Raw genomic sequence first — 16730 nt, 5'->3', positions numbered from 1 at the left:
CATCAGGCTGGCAGGGAGCCTCCAAGGGCCTCCTGCCCAAGCCACTGCAGGCAGCAGGCACAGCTCCAGCTGCAGCAGGCTGCCCAGGGACACAGCCAGGCTGAGCTGGAAGGGCTGCAGGGATGCAGCCTCCACCACCTCCCTGGGCAGCCTGGGCCAGGCTCTCCCCAGCCTCCCTCTGCACAGCTTCCTCCTCAGCTCCAACCTAACTCTGCCCTGCTCCAGCTCCAAACCATTGCCCCTGGGCCTATCCCCACAGCCCCTTCTCAGCAGTCCCTGCCCAGCCTGCCTGCAGCTGCCCTGCAGCTCTGCAGCTGCAGCTCTCAGCTCTGCCTGCAGCCTTCTCTGCTGCAGGCTGCACAGCCCCAACCCTCCCAGCCTGGCCCCAGGGCAGAGGTTCTGCAGCCCTCTGCTCATCTCTGTGGCCTCCTCTGGCCCCTCTCCAGCAGCTCCAGGTCTCTCTTGTGCTGGGGGCTGCAGAGCTGGCCCCAGCCCTGCAGGGGAGGTCTCCCCAGAGCAGAGCAGAGGGGCAGGATCCTCTCTCTCCAGCTCTGGCCACCCTGCTCTGGCTGCAGCCCAGGCTGCCCTTGGCCTCCTGTGCTGCCAGTGCCCAGTGCTGGCTGCTGCCCAGCTGCTCCCCACCCCCAGCACCCCCCAAGGCCTTCTCTGCAGGGCTGTCCCAACTCTCCCAGCCAGGGGAGGTTCTCCAGCCCCCCCTGGGCAGCCTGCTGCAGTACTTGAGAAGCCTTTCAGTGAAGAAACAGCAGCAGGAGGCCAGCACAGCCCTCACAGACAGCAGGTGAGCACAGCCCCGTGCAGGCAGCTGCCAGCAGGCAGGAGGCACCCAGCAGGAGCAGAGGCTCCACTTCCAGCCCAGCCTAACCCCTGGGTGGGGGAGGAGGAGGCAGGGCAGCAGGAGATACTCACACATCCACATCACAGACGTGGCAGTGATGGTTCTCAATGATGTGAGCATGCTGCCCACGGCTGAAGCTGGCCACAGGCCCCAGGTAGTTCTTCTGCCTCACATTTGCATCTGCAGGGTCAATGGAGACTGCACTGAGGTGGACAATCAAGTGGTAGAGAAAGCAGACCCCTGGGCACTGGGGAGCACAGTTAAGGAAGGTCAGGAGGGGCTCAGGGAATGCAGCTGGCTTGGAAGGGACCTCCCAGCTCAGCCAGCCAGGGACCCCTCCCCCCAGCCCAGGCTGCCCAAGGCCTCATCCAGCCTGGTCCTGGAACACCTCCAGGCAGGGGGCAGCCACAGCCTCCCTGGGCAGCTTCTGCCAGGCCCTGACCCCTCTCTGGCACCAAAGGAATTGTTCCTCCTCTCCAACCTCAGCCTCCCCTGGCACAGTTTCAGCCCAGTTCCTCTCCTTCTGTGCCCTGAGCCTGGGGAGCAGAGCCCAAGCCCCAGCTGGCTGCAGCCTCCTCCCAGGGAGCTGCAGAGAGCAAGGAGGTCTCCCTCAGCATCCTCTGCTCCACACCAACCCCCCCAGGGCCCTCAGCTGCCCCTCCCCAGCCCTCTTCCCCAGCCCCTTCCCCACCTTGCTTGCCCTTCCCTGGCCCTGCTCCAGCCCCTCAGGCTCCTGCTGGCAGTGAGGAGCCCAGAGCTGAGCCCAGGGCTCAAGCTGTGCCCTCCCCAGTGCCCACCCCGGGGGCACCATCCCTGCCCTGCTCCTGCTGCCCACCCCAGTGCTGCTCCAGGCCAGGCTGCTGGTGGCCTTCCTGCCCCCCTGGGCACCCCCAGGTTTCATCTCCAGCTGCTGCCCCCCTGGGTACCCCCAGGGTTCATCTCCAGCTGCTGCCCCCCAGCACCCCAGGGCCTTCTGAGAAGCTGTGAGATGTGGCTGCCCACCCCAGCAAGGGTGGTTCAGGAGGGGCAGTTTTAGCCTGACTGCCTTCACACCCTGGAGAAGAATGACAGCAAGCAGACACAGAAGCAGGAGCAGACAGCAGAACCCCAGGGCTGGCAGGGCTGGGAGGGAGCTCAGGGCTCAGCCAGCTCCAAGCCCCTGCCCTGGGCAGGGACACCTCAGCCCACAGCAGGCTGCTCACAGCCACCTCCAGCCTGGCTGCAAACACCTCCAGGGCTGAGCAGGAGGCTTCCAGCACCTCAGAGACAAAGACAAACCTACCAGTGAGGGAGGAAGGAGACAAGCAGGATGTCAGTGAGCTGCCCAGAGCAGAAGGGCAGGGGCAGGACCTCAAACCAACTCTCAGTTCCTATGGAGGAGGCAGGATCCAGCCCAGGGCCTGCCCCAGCTGCTTTCCACCTCCCCCGGAGCCCTCCCCGGGCACTGCCTCACAGCCCTTGGCCAAAGGATACAACATAGCCAGCCAGCAGCCAGCGGGGGGGCAGCAGGGGCACCAGGATGCCAAAGCCCACCAGGGCATAGAAGAGGTAGAGCAGCCAGGCAGTGAGCTGGAAGAGGTGCAGGGGCCAGCTCCAGCCGTTCCTGCGAGCGCGCTGCGGCTGCCCCCGGCCGGCCGCGGGGCTCAGCCTCTCTGCTGCGACCTTATTGGGAGCCCTGCTGCAGATGTTCATCTACAGGGGAGGGGAGGGGAAAGAGAAAAGCATGTTGAGAGCAGGCTGGACCCCACTGGCCTCTCCCCAAACCCCTCCCTTGTTCCCTGCACCCCCAGCAGCCTGCCCAGCAGCACAGTGCCCAGGGGGGGTTGGAAGCTCTCCACACCAGGAGGCTCCACAACCTCTCTGGGCAGCCTGCTCCAGGCCTCCAGCAGCCTCACACCAAACTACTTTCTCCTCCTGCTCAGCTGCAACCTCCTGGCTGCCACTTTGTGCCCCTTGGCCTGGCCCTGGGCACCCCTGAGCAGAGCCTGGCCCCAGCCTCCTGCCCCCCAGCCTTTAGCTCCTGCTGAGCATTGCTCAGCTCCCCTCTGGGGCTGCTCTTCCCCAGGCTCTCAGCCCCAGGGCTCTCAGCCTCTGCTCCTCCCAGAGCTGCTCCAGGCCCCTCAGCAGCAGCTTCAGAGCCTCCCCTGGGCTCTCTCCAAACTCTTCCTGCTTTCTCTTGAACTGGGGAGCCCAGAGCTAGACCCAGGGCTCCAGATGTGGCCTCAGCCCCTCGTCAGCTCCTCCAGGTGGGGGTACAGCACAGCCACAGTGTCTGCAGGGCTGCCCAGGCCTGGCAAGGACACTCATGCAGCTTTCCCCCTCTAGCACCAAGATGGTTGATGCTTGATGGTTGAGCACCAAGATGCCCACCCAGGGCATCCAAAACTGCTCCACAGCATCCAAGTGCCAGGGCAGGGCTGGGCAGAGGAGCTGAGGCTGGAGCAGATCTGGAGCCAGGGGCAACTTCCACGCTGGGAAGGGGACAAAGAGCTTCTGCTCAGGGCAGGGCACCCAAACCAACCCCAGAGCTGCTGCCTGCCTGGCAGAGTCTGTGGCAGGCTGTTGTGGGAGCCTGGCAGTGCCAGGGACATCCTTGTGTCCATCTGTGAGAGGGCAGCAGAGCTCTGCAGAGGGACCTCAACAGGCTGGGCAGAGGGGCAGAGGCCAAGGGCAGGAGATTGAACACAGCCAAGTGCCAGGGGCTGCACTTTGGCCACAGCAACCCCAGGCAGTGCTGCAGGCTGGGGGCAGAGTGGCTGAGAGCAGCCAGGCAGAGAGGGAGCTGGGGGGAGTGGTGGAGAGCAGCTGAACAGGAGCCTGCAGTGTGCCCAGGGGGCCAAGAAGGCCAAGGGCAGCCTGGCCTGCAGCAGGCAGAGTGTGGCCAGCAGGAGCAGGGAGCTGATCCTGCCCTGTGCTCAGCACTGCTCAGGCCACACCTGGAGTCCTGTGTCCAGCTCTGGGCTCCTCAGGTCAGGAAAGAGGTTGAGCTGCTGGAAGGTGTCCAGAGAAGGGCAACAAAGCTGGGGAGGGGTCTGGGGCACAGCCCTGGGAGGAGAGGCTGAGGGAGCTGGGGTTGGAGCCTGCAGAAGAGGAGGTTCAGGGGAGACCTTCTTGCTCTCTGCAACTCCCTGCAGGGAGGTTGGAGCCAGGTGGGGGTTGGGCTCTTCTCCCAGGCCCCCAGCCCCAGAACAAGAGGACACAGTCTCAAGCTGTGCCAGGGGAGGTTCAGGCTGGAGGTGAGGAGAAAGTTCTTCCCAAAACTGGGAACTGTTGGCCCTTGGGATGTGCTGCCCAGGGAGGTGGTGGAGTCCCCAGCCCTGGAGGTGCTTAAGAACAACCTGGCTGAGGCACTTGAGTTGAGTTGGTTGAGCTGATTGGATGGTGCTGGGTGCTAGGTTGAACTGGAGCAGCTCTGAGGTGTTTTCCAGCCTGGCTGATTCTGTATGTGAGGACAGGAAGAGTGGGGCTGAGCCCTGGCCTGGCTGCTGCCAGGGGCACAGAGAGCTGGGGAGGCTGAGATGGTGACACAGCTGAGGGCAGGCTGCACAGGAGCTTGTGATGGGGTAGGGACAAAAGGCAGAAGGCAGTGCCACAGCCTGCATGAGGTGCTGAGGGCTGGCTGCAGCCACAGCCCAGGCCTGCAGCCAGCCAGGCACTGTGCCAGGCTGCATGGAGTAGACCTCCTCTGAGTGAGAAGAGCAAAGAGGGCACTGGGGAGCTGTGCTCTGGGGAGGTGCTCATGGCAGAAGGCTGTGGAGGAAGAGGGCAGAACAACTGCTTGATGGATCCATGGAATGGGTTTGGCTTGGGAGGGAGCTCAGAGCTCAGCCAGCTCCAAGCCCCTGCCCTGGGCAGGGACCCCTCCCCCCAGCCCAGCCTGCTTAAGGCCTCATCCAGCCTGGCCCTGAGCACCTCCAGGCAGGGGGCAGCCACAGCCTCCCTGGCAGCCTGTGCCAGGCTCTCCCCAGCCTCCCTGCCAACAATTCCTTCCTCAGCTCCACTCTCACTCTGCCCTCTCCCAGCTCCAAGCCATTCTCCCTCGGCCTGGCCCTTGTCCTAAGTCCCTCCCCAGCTCTCCTGGAGCCCCTTCAGGTCCTGGCAGGCATCTCTGAGGTCTCCCTGGAGCCTTCTCGACACCAGGCTGCAGAGCCCCAGCTCTCCCAGCCTGCCCCACAGCAGAGGCTCTCCAGCCTTTGATCACTTTTTATCTCAGGCCAAGCTCTCCTTGCAGCTAGGGCAGAGCAGTGTGGGGAGAGCTGCTGGCCCCACTGCAGCACAGGGGCTGGAGCTGCACTCACACCACACAGCATCCACCAAGAGAGAAACTCCTTTGGCAGCCACGAAGGAGGGAGGAGGACTAGAAACTGACACCTTGCTCACAGCCACATCCAGCCTGGCTGCAAACACCTCCAGGGCTGAGCAGGAGGCTTCCACCACCTCCCTGGGCAGCCTGGGCCAGGCTCTCACCACCCTCCTGCCCAACAACTTCTTCCTCACAGCCAATCTCCAGCTCCCCACTTCTCCTTTTGCTCCATCCCCCGCAGGCCTGGCCCTCCCTCACCCCCTCCAAAGTCCCTCCCCAGCTTTCCTGCAGCCCCTGGAAGGCCACCAGAAGGTCTCCCTGGAGCCTTCTCGGGGAGGAGTTTGTTGGGAAGAGACCTTCCCAAGTCCAACCCCCAGCCCTCAGCGCTCACTCGAGCAGCGCAGGCAGAGGGGAGGGAACTGCGCTGATGCTGGTTGTAGCTACCGTAGTTAACTATAAGCCAGCTAAGGGAGTTGTCAGCTTCTCCCCCTCGCCTGTTCGGCCACCGGGCAGCAGGAGGGAACATGCAGCCGGGCCCGGGGGGGCAGCGGGGCACCCCCTCTCGCTGCTCCACCACCTTCCCTTTCCTCACCTTCTCCCCGCAGAAGCGGTTGGGAGCGGCCCCGTCCCTGCCTCATGCCCGGGCGGGTAACGGCGGCCTCCCGCTCGAGGCCGCCAGGGCAGCTCACGGCTCCTCCGGCCGGGCTCAGGCCGCTGGGACCGGCGCCATGGCAACGGACGGGGCCTACGGCGCGGCGAGAGGGACAAAATGACCAAGGGCGATCACGTGGGAAGCGGCCAGGACCGGCGCCATGGCAACGGACGGGGCCTACGGCGCGGCGAGAGGGACAAAATGGCCAAGGGCGATCCGGCGGGAAGCAGCCAGGACCGGCGCCATGGCAACGGACGGGGCCTACGGCGCGGCGAGAGGGACAAAATGACCAAGGGCGATCCGGCGGGAAGCGGCCAGGACCGGCGCCATGGCAACGGACGGGGCCTACGGCGCGGCGAGAGGGACAAAATGGCCAAGGGCGATCCGGCGGGAAGCAGCCCGGCATGCTGCAATAGAACGCCGGCTTTAGGGGCTCGGCGGACCCGCACGGCCCGGGAAAGCCCCGGTGCTTCGCGGGTTTTGCTGCGGTTCCTGCTGCAGTAAAGCAAACCAAAGGACAGGGGAATGGAAAACAAACAAACTACAAGTGGGGAGCTAGAGACTGGCTGTGAGGAAGAAGCTGTTCCCCAGGAGGCTGGGGAGAGCCTGGCCCAGGCTGCCCAGGGAGGTGGTGGAGGCTCCATCCCTGCAGCCCTTCCAGCTCAGCCTGGCTGTGTCCCTGGGCAGCCTGCTGCAGCTGGAGCTGTGCCTGCTGCCTGCAGGGGGTTGCATGAGGTGACCCTGGAGGCTCCCTGCCAAGCCAATGCAGTCCGGGAAGCTGTGAGAGCCACCAGCAGCTGCAGGTTGAAAAGGTTGCCCAGGGAGGTGGTGGAAGCCTCCTGCTCAGCCCTGGAGGTGTTTGCAGCCAGGCTGGAGGTGGCTGTGAGCAACCTGCTGTGGGGTGAGGTGTCCCTGCCCATGGCAGGGGCTTGGAGCTGGCTGAGCCTGGAGCTCCCTTCCAACAGAATCACAGAATCACCAAGGCTGGAAGAGACCTCAAAGATCATCCAGTCCAACCTGGCACCACAGACCTCATGGCTAGACCATGGCACCAAGAGCCACCTCCAATCCCCTCCTGAACCCCTCCAGGGATGGGGACTCCACCACCTCCCTGGGCAGCACATCCCAAGGGCCAACAACTCTCCCAGTGAGGAGCTTTCTCCTCACCTCCAGCCTAAGCTTCCCCTGACAGCTCTGTGGTTCTCTGAAATGAATCTCCAGTTGCAAGCAACCTGAACTGCAGACCCACGAAGTGCAATGAACATGAAGAGAATACACAAGAGAGGGGCAAAATATTTACAATCTATAAACACCACAGAAACCCCTCAGAGCCCCCCTAGGTGGCTCCAGGGCACCCATTCACCTCCTCCCTCCGTCCCTCCCTCTCACTGCCTCACACAGGAGTCACAACAGAGATCCCCTGGCAAGGCCACAGGGGAGAGCAAGAGGAAAGCTGCAAGCAGAAGTGAGAGGAGAGGAAAAGAGCAACAACTGCTCCTGGCTCTGCTCTGTATCCCAGGGGCAATGCAATGAATTCTGTAGCCCTCAGCATTCTTTTCCTTTCAGGCTTTGCAGGCAGGTTCTAGGCTGAAGCTTTCCCTCCAAGCTGTGACATCAGTGCCCCTGCTCACCCCCCAGCATGGGCAAGAGCAGGGCATGGCACTGCAGCTGGGGGGCATCTTCTGTGTGCAGCCAGGCCTGGGAGGGAGGCACAGGGGAGACACACACAGGATGTGAGGAAGTTCTTCACCCTAAGGGTGGTGAGAGCCTGGCACAGGCTGCCCAGGGAGGTGGTGGAAGCCTCCTGCTCAGCCCTGGAGGTGTTTGCAGCCAGGCTGGAGGTGGCTGTGAGCAACCTGCTGTGGGGTGAGGTGTCCCTGCCCAGGGCAGGGGCTTGGAGCTGGCTGAGCCTGGAGCTCCCTTCCAGCCCTGACAGCTCTGGGGTTCTATGATCCTATGCCAGTCCTTAGGGAGGTGCCTGAGTCCCCTGCCCTTGAAGCACTTCAAAGACACAGAGATGTGGTGCTGAAGACCATGGATTAGCAGCAGCCTTGGAGGGTTGGAGACTGACTGGGAGAGTTGGGGCTGTTGAGCCTGGAGAAGAGAAGGTTCCAGGGAGACCTCGGAGCAGCCTTCCAGGAGCTGAAGAGGCTCCAGGAGAGCTGGGAAGGGGCTTTGGACAATGGCTGGGAGTGCCAGGATGAGGGACAGTGTTTGAACTGAGAGCAGAGCAGATGGAGATTGGATGTGAGGAACAAGCTCTGCCCCAGGAGGCTGCTGGAGCCCTGCAGCAGGCTGCCCAGGGAGGTGCTTGAGGCTCCAGGCCTGGAGATCTCCAGGGTCAGGCTTGGGAAGGCTGTGAGCAGCCTGCTCTAGGGGAGGATGTCCCTGCTGGGGGCAGGGGCTGGGGCTGGCTGAGCTCTGCAGCTCCCTTCCCACCCAAACCATTCCATGTGGCTCTGCTGGGCCCTGGCTACAGTCAGTCAGGGGCAGAGGAGCTGGGCAGTGCCAGGGGGGCTCTGGCACTCAGCCAGCCAGGGCCCAAAGAGGGCCACAGGAAAGCCAGGAAGGGGCTTGGGAGAAGGGGCTGGGGGTGGCAGGAGCAGGGAGAATGGCTTGGGGCTGGGAGAGAGGAGACTGAGAGTGGAGAGGAGGAAGGAATGGTTGGCAGGGAGGCTGGGGAGAGCCTGGCACAGGCTGCCCAGGGAGGCTGTGGCTGTCCCCTGCCTGGAGGTGCTGAGGACCAGGCTGGATGAGGCCTTGAGCAGCCTGGGCTGGGGGGAGGGGTCCCTGCCCCTGGCAGGGGCTTGGAGCTGGCTGAGCTCTGAGGTCCCTCCCAACCCAACCCCATTCCATGGATCCCTTATTCTCTCCTTCCCCCCCAGCCTCTTTCCTGGGTGGGCAGGGGCCAGCTGTGGGGTTTTGTGCTGCAGCCCAGCCCCAGGGCAGCCTCTCCCTCTCCAGCCATGCAGCCCAGTGCCAGGGGCTGGCAGGCAGCAGTGCCAGTGGCAGGCACACAAGGAGGCCTTTATGGGCTGCCTGAGGGCTGTGCACAGCAGAGGCTTTGTGTGAGGGGCACTGGCAGAGGCCAGCCAGCCACACACCTCAGAAGGCTTCTGTGTGCTCTGGGAAGGCATCCCAGGGCAGTGTGTCCTTCCTTTGCTGTCCCCAAAGGCCCTCGATCACCTTTTCAACCTTCAGCTGCTGGTGGCTCTCACAGCTTCCCAAACTGCAGTGGCTTGGAAGGGGACCCCCCAAGGTCATCCTGTCCAACCCCCTGCAGGTAGCAGGGCCAGCTCCAGCTGCAGCAGGCTGCCCAGGGACACAGCCAGGCTGAGCTGGAAGGGCTGCAGGGATGGAGCCTCCACCACCTCCCTGGGCAGCCTGGGCCAGGCTCTCCCCAGCCTCCCTCTGCACAGCTTCCTCCTCAGCTCCAACCTAACTCTGCCCTGCTCCAGCTCCAAACCATTGCCCCTGGGCCTATCCCCACAGCCCCTTCTCAGCAGTCCCTGCCCAGCCTGCCTGCAGCTGCCCTGCAGCTCTGCAGCTGCAGCTCTCAGCTCTGCCTGCAGCCTTCTCCCCTGCAGGCTGCACAGCCCCAACCCTCCCAGCCTGGCCCCAGGGCAGAGGTTCTGCAGCCTCTGATCTTCTTGGTGGCCTCCTCTGGACCCTCTCCAGTAGGTCCATGACCCTCTTGTGTTGGGGTCCCATTGATGGACACAGTCCTGCAGGTGAGGTCTCAGCAGAGCAAAGCAGAGGGGCAGGATCCCCCTCCCACCTGCTCAGGGCCCTGGGGGGTGGCAGTCATTAGTGAATTTGCAGATGACACCAGGCTGAGAACAGATGTTGATCAGTTAGAGGGTAGAAGGACTCCTCCAGAGGGACCTGGCCAGGCTGGGCAGATGGGCAGAGGCCAACAGGATGGCATTCAACAAGTCCAAGTGCCAGGGGCTGCACTTTGGCCACAGCAACCCCAGGCAGAGCTACAGGCTGGGGGCAGAGTGGCTGAGAGCAGCCAGGCAGAGAGGGACCTGGGGGTGCTGGTTGATAGTAGGCTGAACAGGAGCCAGCAGTGTGCCCAGGGGGCCAAGAAGGCCAAGGACAGCCTGGCCTGCAGCAGGCAGAGTGTGGCCAGCAGGAGCAGGGAGCTGATCCTGCCCTGTGCTCAGCACTGCTCAGGCCACACCTGGAGTCCTGTGTCCAGCTCTGGGCTCCTCAGGTCAGGAAAGAGGTTGAGCTGCTGGAAGGTGTCCAGAGAAGGGCAACAAAGCTGGGGAGGGGTCTGGAGCACAGCCCTGGGAGGAGAGGCTGAGGGAGCTGGGGTTGGAGCCTGCAGAAGAGGAGGCTCAGGAGAGACCTTCTTGCTCTCTGCAACTGCCTGCAGGGAGGTTGGAGCCAGGTGGGGGTTGGGCTCTTCTCCCAGGCCCCCAGCCCCAGAACAAGAGGACACAGTCTCAAGCTGTGCCAGGGGAGGTTCAGGCTGGAGGGGAGGAGAAAGTTCTTCCCAGCAGGAGAGATTGGCCCTGGGGCTGTGCTGCCCAGGGAGGTGGTGGAGTCCCCAGCCCTGGATGTGTTCAAGAGGGGATTGGATGTGGCACTTGGAGCCATGGTTTAGCAGCCAGGAGGTGTTGGGTGCCAGGTTGGACCTGATGATCTTTGAGGCCTTTTCCACCCCTATTGATTCTATCATTCTGTAAGGGCTGCCCAAGGAGCATGGAGGTCTTCTCTTATTTTTTCCTCACTGCCCACCCTTCCTGGGCCAAGAGCAGGGCAACAGCTTGAGTGCTTGGCTGCCTGCATGGCTGGCTCTTGCCAGGGCTGTTGCAGAGGGAAGTCCCCTGGTTGCAGGGAAATACAATCCCTGGTCACTGTGCCCTGCTCACCTGGTGCCAGGGAGCTCTGCTGCCCTTCCTGGGCACCTGACAAAGAGGCTGGGGACAAGCTTGGCTGTGCAAGGCAGCATGTTCAGGCCACCTCCCAGTCCTGAAGCGGGATACCCTTCAGTGTGGCCCCTGGGAAGGATCCAGGCACTGCATGATCCTGGGTGGGGGCTTGACAGCTCTACTGGCAGCCTGAGCTCTGCAGGGGAGCCTGCTGTGCCCACAGCCCCCAGGTGTGCCCAGGGCTGCTCTCCCACAGCTGGCACAGAGGAAGGACACCCTTCCTACAGCTCTTCTTTTATTAGAGGTTACAAGATACAAGGAGCTGGACACGAATGCCAGTGCCACCTGCCATGCCCCTGCAGGTGCCATGGGGGGCAGAGTGAAGGGGAGCCAGCAGAGGCAGGCAACCCCCAGGCTGGTGTGTGTGTGTTCCCCCCATTGCCCACGGGGTTTTCCCTACAGCCTGTGCTCCAGGCACCGTTTCTGCTGCGCTGGCTTTGCCCTCCCAGCCACGAGCAAGCAGTACAGGGAGAGGGATGTCTCCAAGCGGGGCAAGCAACTGGGACCCCCTGGAGCTGAACACCCACCCCCCCCCAGCACGCCCCCAGGACAGACCCCGGCTGGCCCCCGCAGCCCTTTCCACAGAGGCTCAGAACTCGTAGGCGGACACGAAGGTGGTGACCTTGAAGATATGCTTGGCCAGCAGGAGCCTGCGGGAGAATTCGCTCATCTCCAGCTCCACCTCCAGCGCGGCCGGCCCCGCCACGGGGCTGCTGAGCACCAGCTCCGCCGTCTGCCGGTCCGAGCGCCGCACCGCGAAGACGTCCTGGCCGCGGCCGCCCACGATGGCGAAGCGCAGGCTGTCCCCCACGCCGCGGGCGGTGGACATGGTGAAGAGGACGTGGGGCACCGTGCGGTTGGCCTGCAGCGGCAGGTAGTGGAAGGAGATGGAGGTGGCGGCCAGGCGGCAGCTTCGGCTCTCCGTGGGGCAGGGGCTCCTCTCGCACTGGCTGCCAGGAGAGAAGGGGTCCCCGCCGCTCAGCGGGGGGCTGCCCGCAGCCGTCCAGCCCAGCCCCCCCGCTGCCGGGGCCCCCGCGTCCCGGCGTGCCCACTGCCCGACCTCTGCCACGCCTGCTTCTGCCAGGCAAACGCTGGGCATCGCAGGGGGGCAGCTCCGGGGCAGGCTCCCACACTGCGACCGGGAGCGGAGACCAGGCATGGAGGCAGGCTCAGATGTGCCTCCTGCAGGGCTGCTCCTCCACTTGGCTGGCTTGTGCTTGGCCACAGAGGGGTTTAATCCCAAGAGTGGCACCAGGGGGGCTTTGCCCGCTGGACGGCAGCCGGTGGCACCATGGGACTGTGCAGTGAGGGGGAAACAGTGGCATTCCCCCCCCTCCCCCCAAGTCTGGGGCTTTGGTGGGCTGAGGTCCTGCATAAAGCCACCATATATTGGGGTACTCCTCCCCGCACCCCCAGCCACCGGCATCCCAAGACCTTTGGCAAGGGCCATCGGGAGTGTGCCGAGCACACCCCACGTGGCAATCTGGCTGGCACCCTCTCGTCTGCGCCTAGGTGACAGCATGTTGTCCCCAGGGCACCAGAGGAGACGGTGGCACAGCCACGGGCAGTACTCACAAGGCAGAGGTCTTGACGTAGCTGGTGTTGTGGCGGGGGGGAGGGCACTTGGGGCGCACGCAGCGGTGGCCCCCGAAGGTGTTGATGCAAAGCTCGCCCTGGGTGCAGTTGTGCTGCTTCTCAGCACACTCGTTCACGTCTGTGGCGGTGACAGGGGGTGAGCGGGGCTGTCCCTGCTGCCCCCCGCTGCACCCCCCGCTCCCGCGGGATGCCCCCTGCCCTTACCCTCGCAGGTGTTGCCGTCTGCGTGGAGCAGGTAGCCGGGGGGGCAGAGGCAGCGGTAGGAGCCGGGCAGGTTGAGGCAGCTGTGGGCGCAAAGCCGGGTCTGGGGGCTGGACTGGAAGAGCTGACACTCATCCACGTCTGCAGGACAGAGCGAGGCGTGTCCGAGGCTCCCACCGCCGCCAAGCCCCCATTTCCCCTCTCCCCACCGACCCCAGCCCCCCTTTACCGTGGCACACGCCGCTGGCTCGCAGCTGGAAGCCAGAGTCGCAGCTGCAGCGCCGGGAGCCGGAGCGGCCCTGGGCACAGCGGGGCTGGCGGCTGAAGGACGTGCTGTTCAGTGCCACCCAGTCTGCGGGCAAGAGCGGGGTGTCACTGCCGGCGTGGGGGGCACAGGGAGCTGGGGAGGGGCTGAGCTCCCGGGAGGCTGCCAGGGAAGGGGGAGATGGGTGCAGCGCGGCTGGGCGCCGTCCCCCTGAGCATCCCCGTCCTCTGCAGCCCAAACCTGGGCACCTACAGGCGTAGACGGGGCTCTGGCAGCTGGGGCCGGACCACCCCCGCGGGCAGAGGCACGTGTAGCTCTGGTCGCCATCCACACAGGTCCCGCCGTTGGCGCAGGGGCTGCTGGAGCAGTCGTCAATACCTAGGGAGAAGGAGCTCATGAACACCGGCTGGAGAAGGCCACCCTCAGCCCGCCCTGCTGCCAGCCCGTCTCTGGGCTGCTCTCCCCGCAGCTGGGGCAGCAAAGCGACGGGCGGGAGGCGAGGGGCTCCCGGCGGGCAGGACCCCACGCCCGCCCCACTTCACTTCTGCAGAAGGGCTGGGTGCCGCTCCAGCGGCGGTCGTGCCGGCAGGTCCGCGTCTCCGAGCCCACCAGCCGGAACCCGGCGTCGCAGACGAAGTGGAGGTCGTGGCCCACCCGCAGGCTGCGACCCAGCAGCCGCCCGTGCGGCGGCACCGCCGGCGGCGGGCAGGTCTCTGCGGGCAGATGGGCACGGCTGAGGCTGGGCATCGCCCTGCTCAACCCGCGGCAGGGTCCTCGCCGAGGACTGAGGCGGGGAAGGACTTGGGGGAGGGTGTCCCGACCGGGCCGGTTACCGTTGCGTTTGGCGGCCGGTCTCTGCAGGCGGCTCTGCAGGAGGCTGAGCTGCTGCCGGAGCCCCCGCACGCCCCGCAGCTGCGCAGCCTCCTGCGCCGCCAGCAGCTTCTGCATCTGCCGCACCGCGCTCAGCGCCTGCTGCGGGCTCAGGCACTCCTGCCACGGGGACACAGAACGCAGGATACAGAATCACCCAGGCTGGAAAAGACCTTCGAGATCATCCAGTCCAACCTAGCACCCAGCACCCTAGCACCATCCGATCCACCCAACCATGGCACCGAGGGCCTCATCCAGGTTGTTCTTAAGCACCTCAAGGGCTGGGGACTCCACCACCTCCCTGGGCAGCACATCCCCAGGGCCAACAACTCTCTCTGGGAAGAACTTTCTCCTCCCCTCCAGCCTAAACTTCCCCTGGCACAGCTTGAGACTGTGTCCTCTTGTTCTGGTGCTGGGGGCCTGGGAGAAGAGCCCAACCCCCACCTGGCTCCAACCTCCCTGCAGGCAGTTGCAGAGAGCAAGAAGGTCTCCCCTGAGCCTCCTCTTCTGCAGGCTCCAACCCCAGCTCCCTCAGCCTCTCCTCCCAGGGCTGTGCCCCAGACCCCTCCCCAGCTTTGTTGCCCTTCTCTGGACACCTTCCAGCAGCTCAACCTCTTTCCTGACCTGAGGAGCCCAGAGCTGGACACAGGACTCCAGGTGTGGCCTGAGCAGTGCTGAGCACAGGGCAGGATCAGCTCCCTGCTCCTGCTGGCCACACTCTGCCTGCTGCAGGCCAGGCTGCCCTTGGCCTTCTTGGCCCCCTGGGCACACTGATGGCTCCTGTTCAGCTGCTCTCCACCACTCTCCCCAGCTCCCCCTCTGCCTGGCTGCTCTCAGCCACTCTGCCCCCAGCCTGCAGCACTGCCTGGGGTTGCTGTGGCCAAAGTGCAGCCCCTGGCACTTGGCTGTGTTCAATCTCCTGCCCTTGGCCCCTGCCCCTCTGCCCAGCCTGTTGAGCTCCCTCTGCAGAGCTCTCCTGCCCTCTCACAGATGGACACAAGGATGTCCCTGGCACTGCCAGGCTCCCACAACAGCCTGCCACAGACTCTGCCAGGCAGGCAGCAGCTCTGGGGTTGGTTTGGGTGCCCTGCCCTGAGCAGAAGCTCTTTGTCCCTTTCCCAGCATGGAAGTTGCCCCTGGCTCCAGATCTGCTCCAGCCTCAGCTCCTCTGCCCAGCCCTGCCCTGGCACTTGGATGCTGTGGAGCAGTTTTGGATGCCCTGGGTGGGCATCTTGGTGCTCAACCATCAAGCATCAACCATCTTGGTGCTAGAGGGGGAAAGCTGCATGAGTGTCCTTGCCAGGCCTGGGCAGCCCTGCAGACACTGTGGCTGTGCTGTACCCCCACCTGGAGGAGCTGATGAGGGGCTGAGGCCACATCTGGAGCCCTGGGTCTAGCTCTGGGCTCCCCAGTTCAAGAGAAAGCAGGAAGAGTTTGGAGAGAGCCCAGGGGAGGCTCTGAAGCTGCTGCTGAGGGGCCTGGAGCAGCTCTGTGAGGAGCAGAGGCTGAGAGCCCTGGGGCTGAGAGCCTGGGGAAGAGCAGCCCCAGAGGGGAGCTGAGCAATGCTCAGCAAGAGCTAAAGGAGCTGTGGGGGGCAGGAGGCTGGGGCCAGGCTCTGCTCAGGGGTGCCCAGGGCCAGGCCAAGGGGCAAGGGGCACAAAGTGGCAGCCAGGAGGCTGCAGCTGAGCAGGAGGAGAAAGTTGTTTGGTGTGAGGCTGCTGGAGGCCTGGAGCAGGCTGCCCAGAGAGGTTGTGGAGCCTCCTGGTGTGGAGAGCTTCCAACCCCCCCTGGGCACTGTGCCCCTGGGCAAGCTGCTGTGGGTGCTCTGCTGGAGCAGGGGGTTGGGCTGGGTGAGCTCCAGAGCTCCCTCCCAACCCTCCCCATGCTGGGATCCTGTGGGTGGTGTGAGCTGGGTGCTGAGCATCTCCCAGCAGATGGCCTGCAAGGGGCTGGAGGGGGAGAGGGAAGGTCCTTACCTGGGCGCTGGAGAGGCACAGCTGCAGGATGCCCAGGGCCAGCCAGGCTGGCAGTGGGATGAGGAGCATCATGCTGGGGCTGGCTCCAGCCACACAGAGGCTGCAGGAAGGAGATGCCAGAGGTGCAGCTCTGCCCCGCGCTGGCAGCGCGGCCCCGTGCCGCCGGGGATTTATCTGTCTCCTTCCAGCCTGTTTGTTGTTCTTTCCCCTAGCCCAGGCTGAGCTGTAGGAAAGTTTCTCCTTGGCACTGGCACCAGCCCCCTCCCTTCCCTTCCCTCTTCCTACATCAGAGGCTTTGAGGCCTTTCAGGTCACAGGGCCAGAAGATGCTGGGGCCAGGCGGTGGCTGTCACGGTTGTGCTGTGCTCCCCACACGGCTCCGGGGCTCCCTGGCACGCAGGGGGGCAGGAGGAGGCTAATCCTGGTCCTCTGCTCAGCGTGGGAAAGTCTCCTGGGAGAAGGGATGGCCTTGGGGTCAGCTGTGGGCTCCAGCTCTCTGGTGGGGCCAGGGGTGCTGAGCAGGGCAGGCGGGTGGTGCCTGGGCTGGGCACAGCTTCACTGCAGTGAGCTTGGCCCGGAGGGAGCCTGGGGGGCACTCTGGGGGCACCCTGGGGCTCTGCTGCAGTAGGAGTAGGGCAGGGATCAGGCCCTTTCCTGGGCACTGGGGAGGCTACACCTTGAATCCTGGGTTCAGTCTTGGGTTCCTCAGTGCAAGAAGGACCCTGAGGAGCTGGAGCAGGGCCAGAGAAGGGCAAGCAAGGTGGGGAAGGGTCTGGAGAAGAGGGCTGGGGAGGAGCAGCTGAGGGAGCTGGGGGGGGTTGGTGTGGAGCAGAGGAGGCTGAGGGAGACCTCCTTGCTCTCTGCAGCTCCCTGGGAGGAGGCTGCAGCCAGCTGGGGCTTGGGCTCTGCTCCCCAGGCTCAGGTGATAGAAGGAGAGGAACTGGGCTGAAACTGTGCCAGGGGAGGCTGAGGTTGGAGAGGAGGAACAACTCCTTTGCTGCCAGAGGGGTCAGGGCCTGGCAGAGGCTGCCCAGGGAGGTGGTGGAGTCCCCATGGCTGGAGGTGTTCC

General features: G+C 64.5%; 2 protein-coding genes across 2 annotated transcripts in view; both read right to left on the bottom strand.

The window, feature by feature from the left end:
* Positions 1–2548, bottom strand: part of ZDHHC1 (zinc finger DHHC-type containing 1) — a 36007-nt gene extending 33459 nt beyond the window's left edge. The window contains exons 1-2 of the mRNA XM_054170280.1: positions 2330–2548; positions 928–1103 (exon numbers count right to left, since the gene is read on the bottom strand). Of these exons, the coding sequence (XP_054026255.1) occupies positions 928–1103; positions 2330–2548 (395 nt within the window). The remainder of the gene's footprint in view (positions 1–927; positions 1104–2329) is intronic.
* Positions 2549–11322: 8774 nt separating this feature from the next.
* Positions 11323–15822, bottom strand: LOC128898159 (fibulin-7-like). Its single transcript, XM_054170220.1, has 8 exons — positions 15663–15822; positions 13650–13806; positions 13359–13529; positions 13069–13194; positions 12781–12903; positions 12555–12692; positions 12330–12468; positions 11323–11704 (listed from the first exon to the last, which is right to left on the bottom strand). The coding sequence occupies exons 1-8, from the start codon at positions 15732–15734 to the stop codon at positions 11344–11346; spliced, it is 1287 nt and encodes a 428-aa protein (XP_054026195.1). The 5' UTR covers positions 15735–15822; the 3' UTR covers positions 11323–11343.
* Positions 15823–16730: the final 908 nt, after the last annotated feature.

The sequence above is a fragment of the Dryobates pubescens genome, chromosome 19, assembly GCF_014839835.1.
Source record: "Dryobates pubescens isolate bDryPub1 chromosome 19, bDryPub1.pri, whole genome shotgun sequence".
NCBI classification, from domain to species: Eukaryota; Metazoa; Chordata; class Aves; order Piciformes; family Picidae; genus Dryobates; species Dryobates pubescens.
Note: the sequence above shows the minus strand (reverse complement) of the source record. Positions and strands in the feature narration are given on the sequence as shown.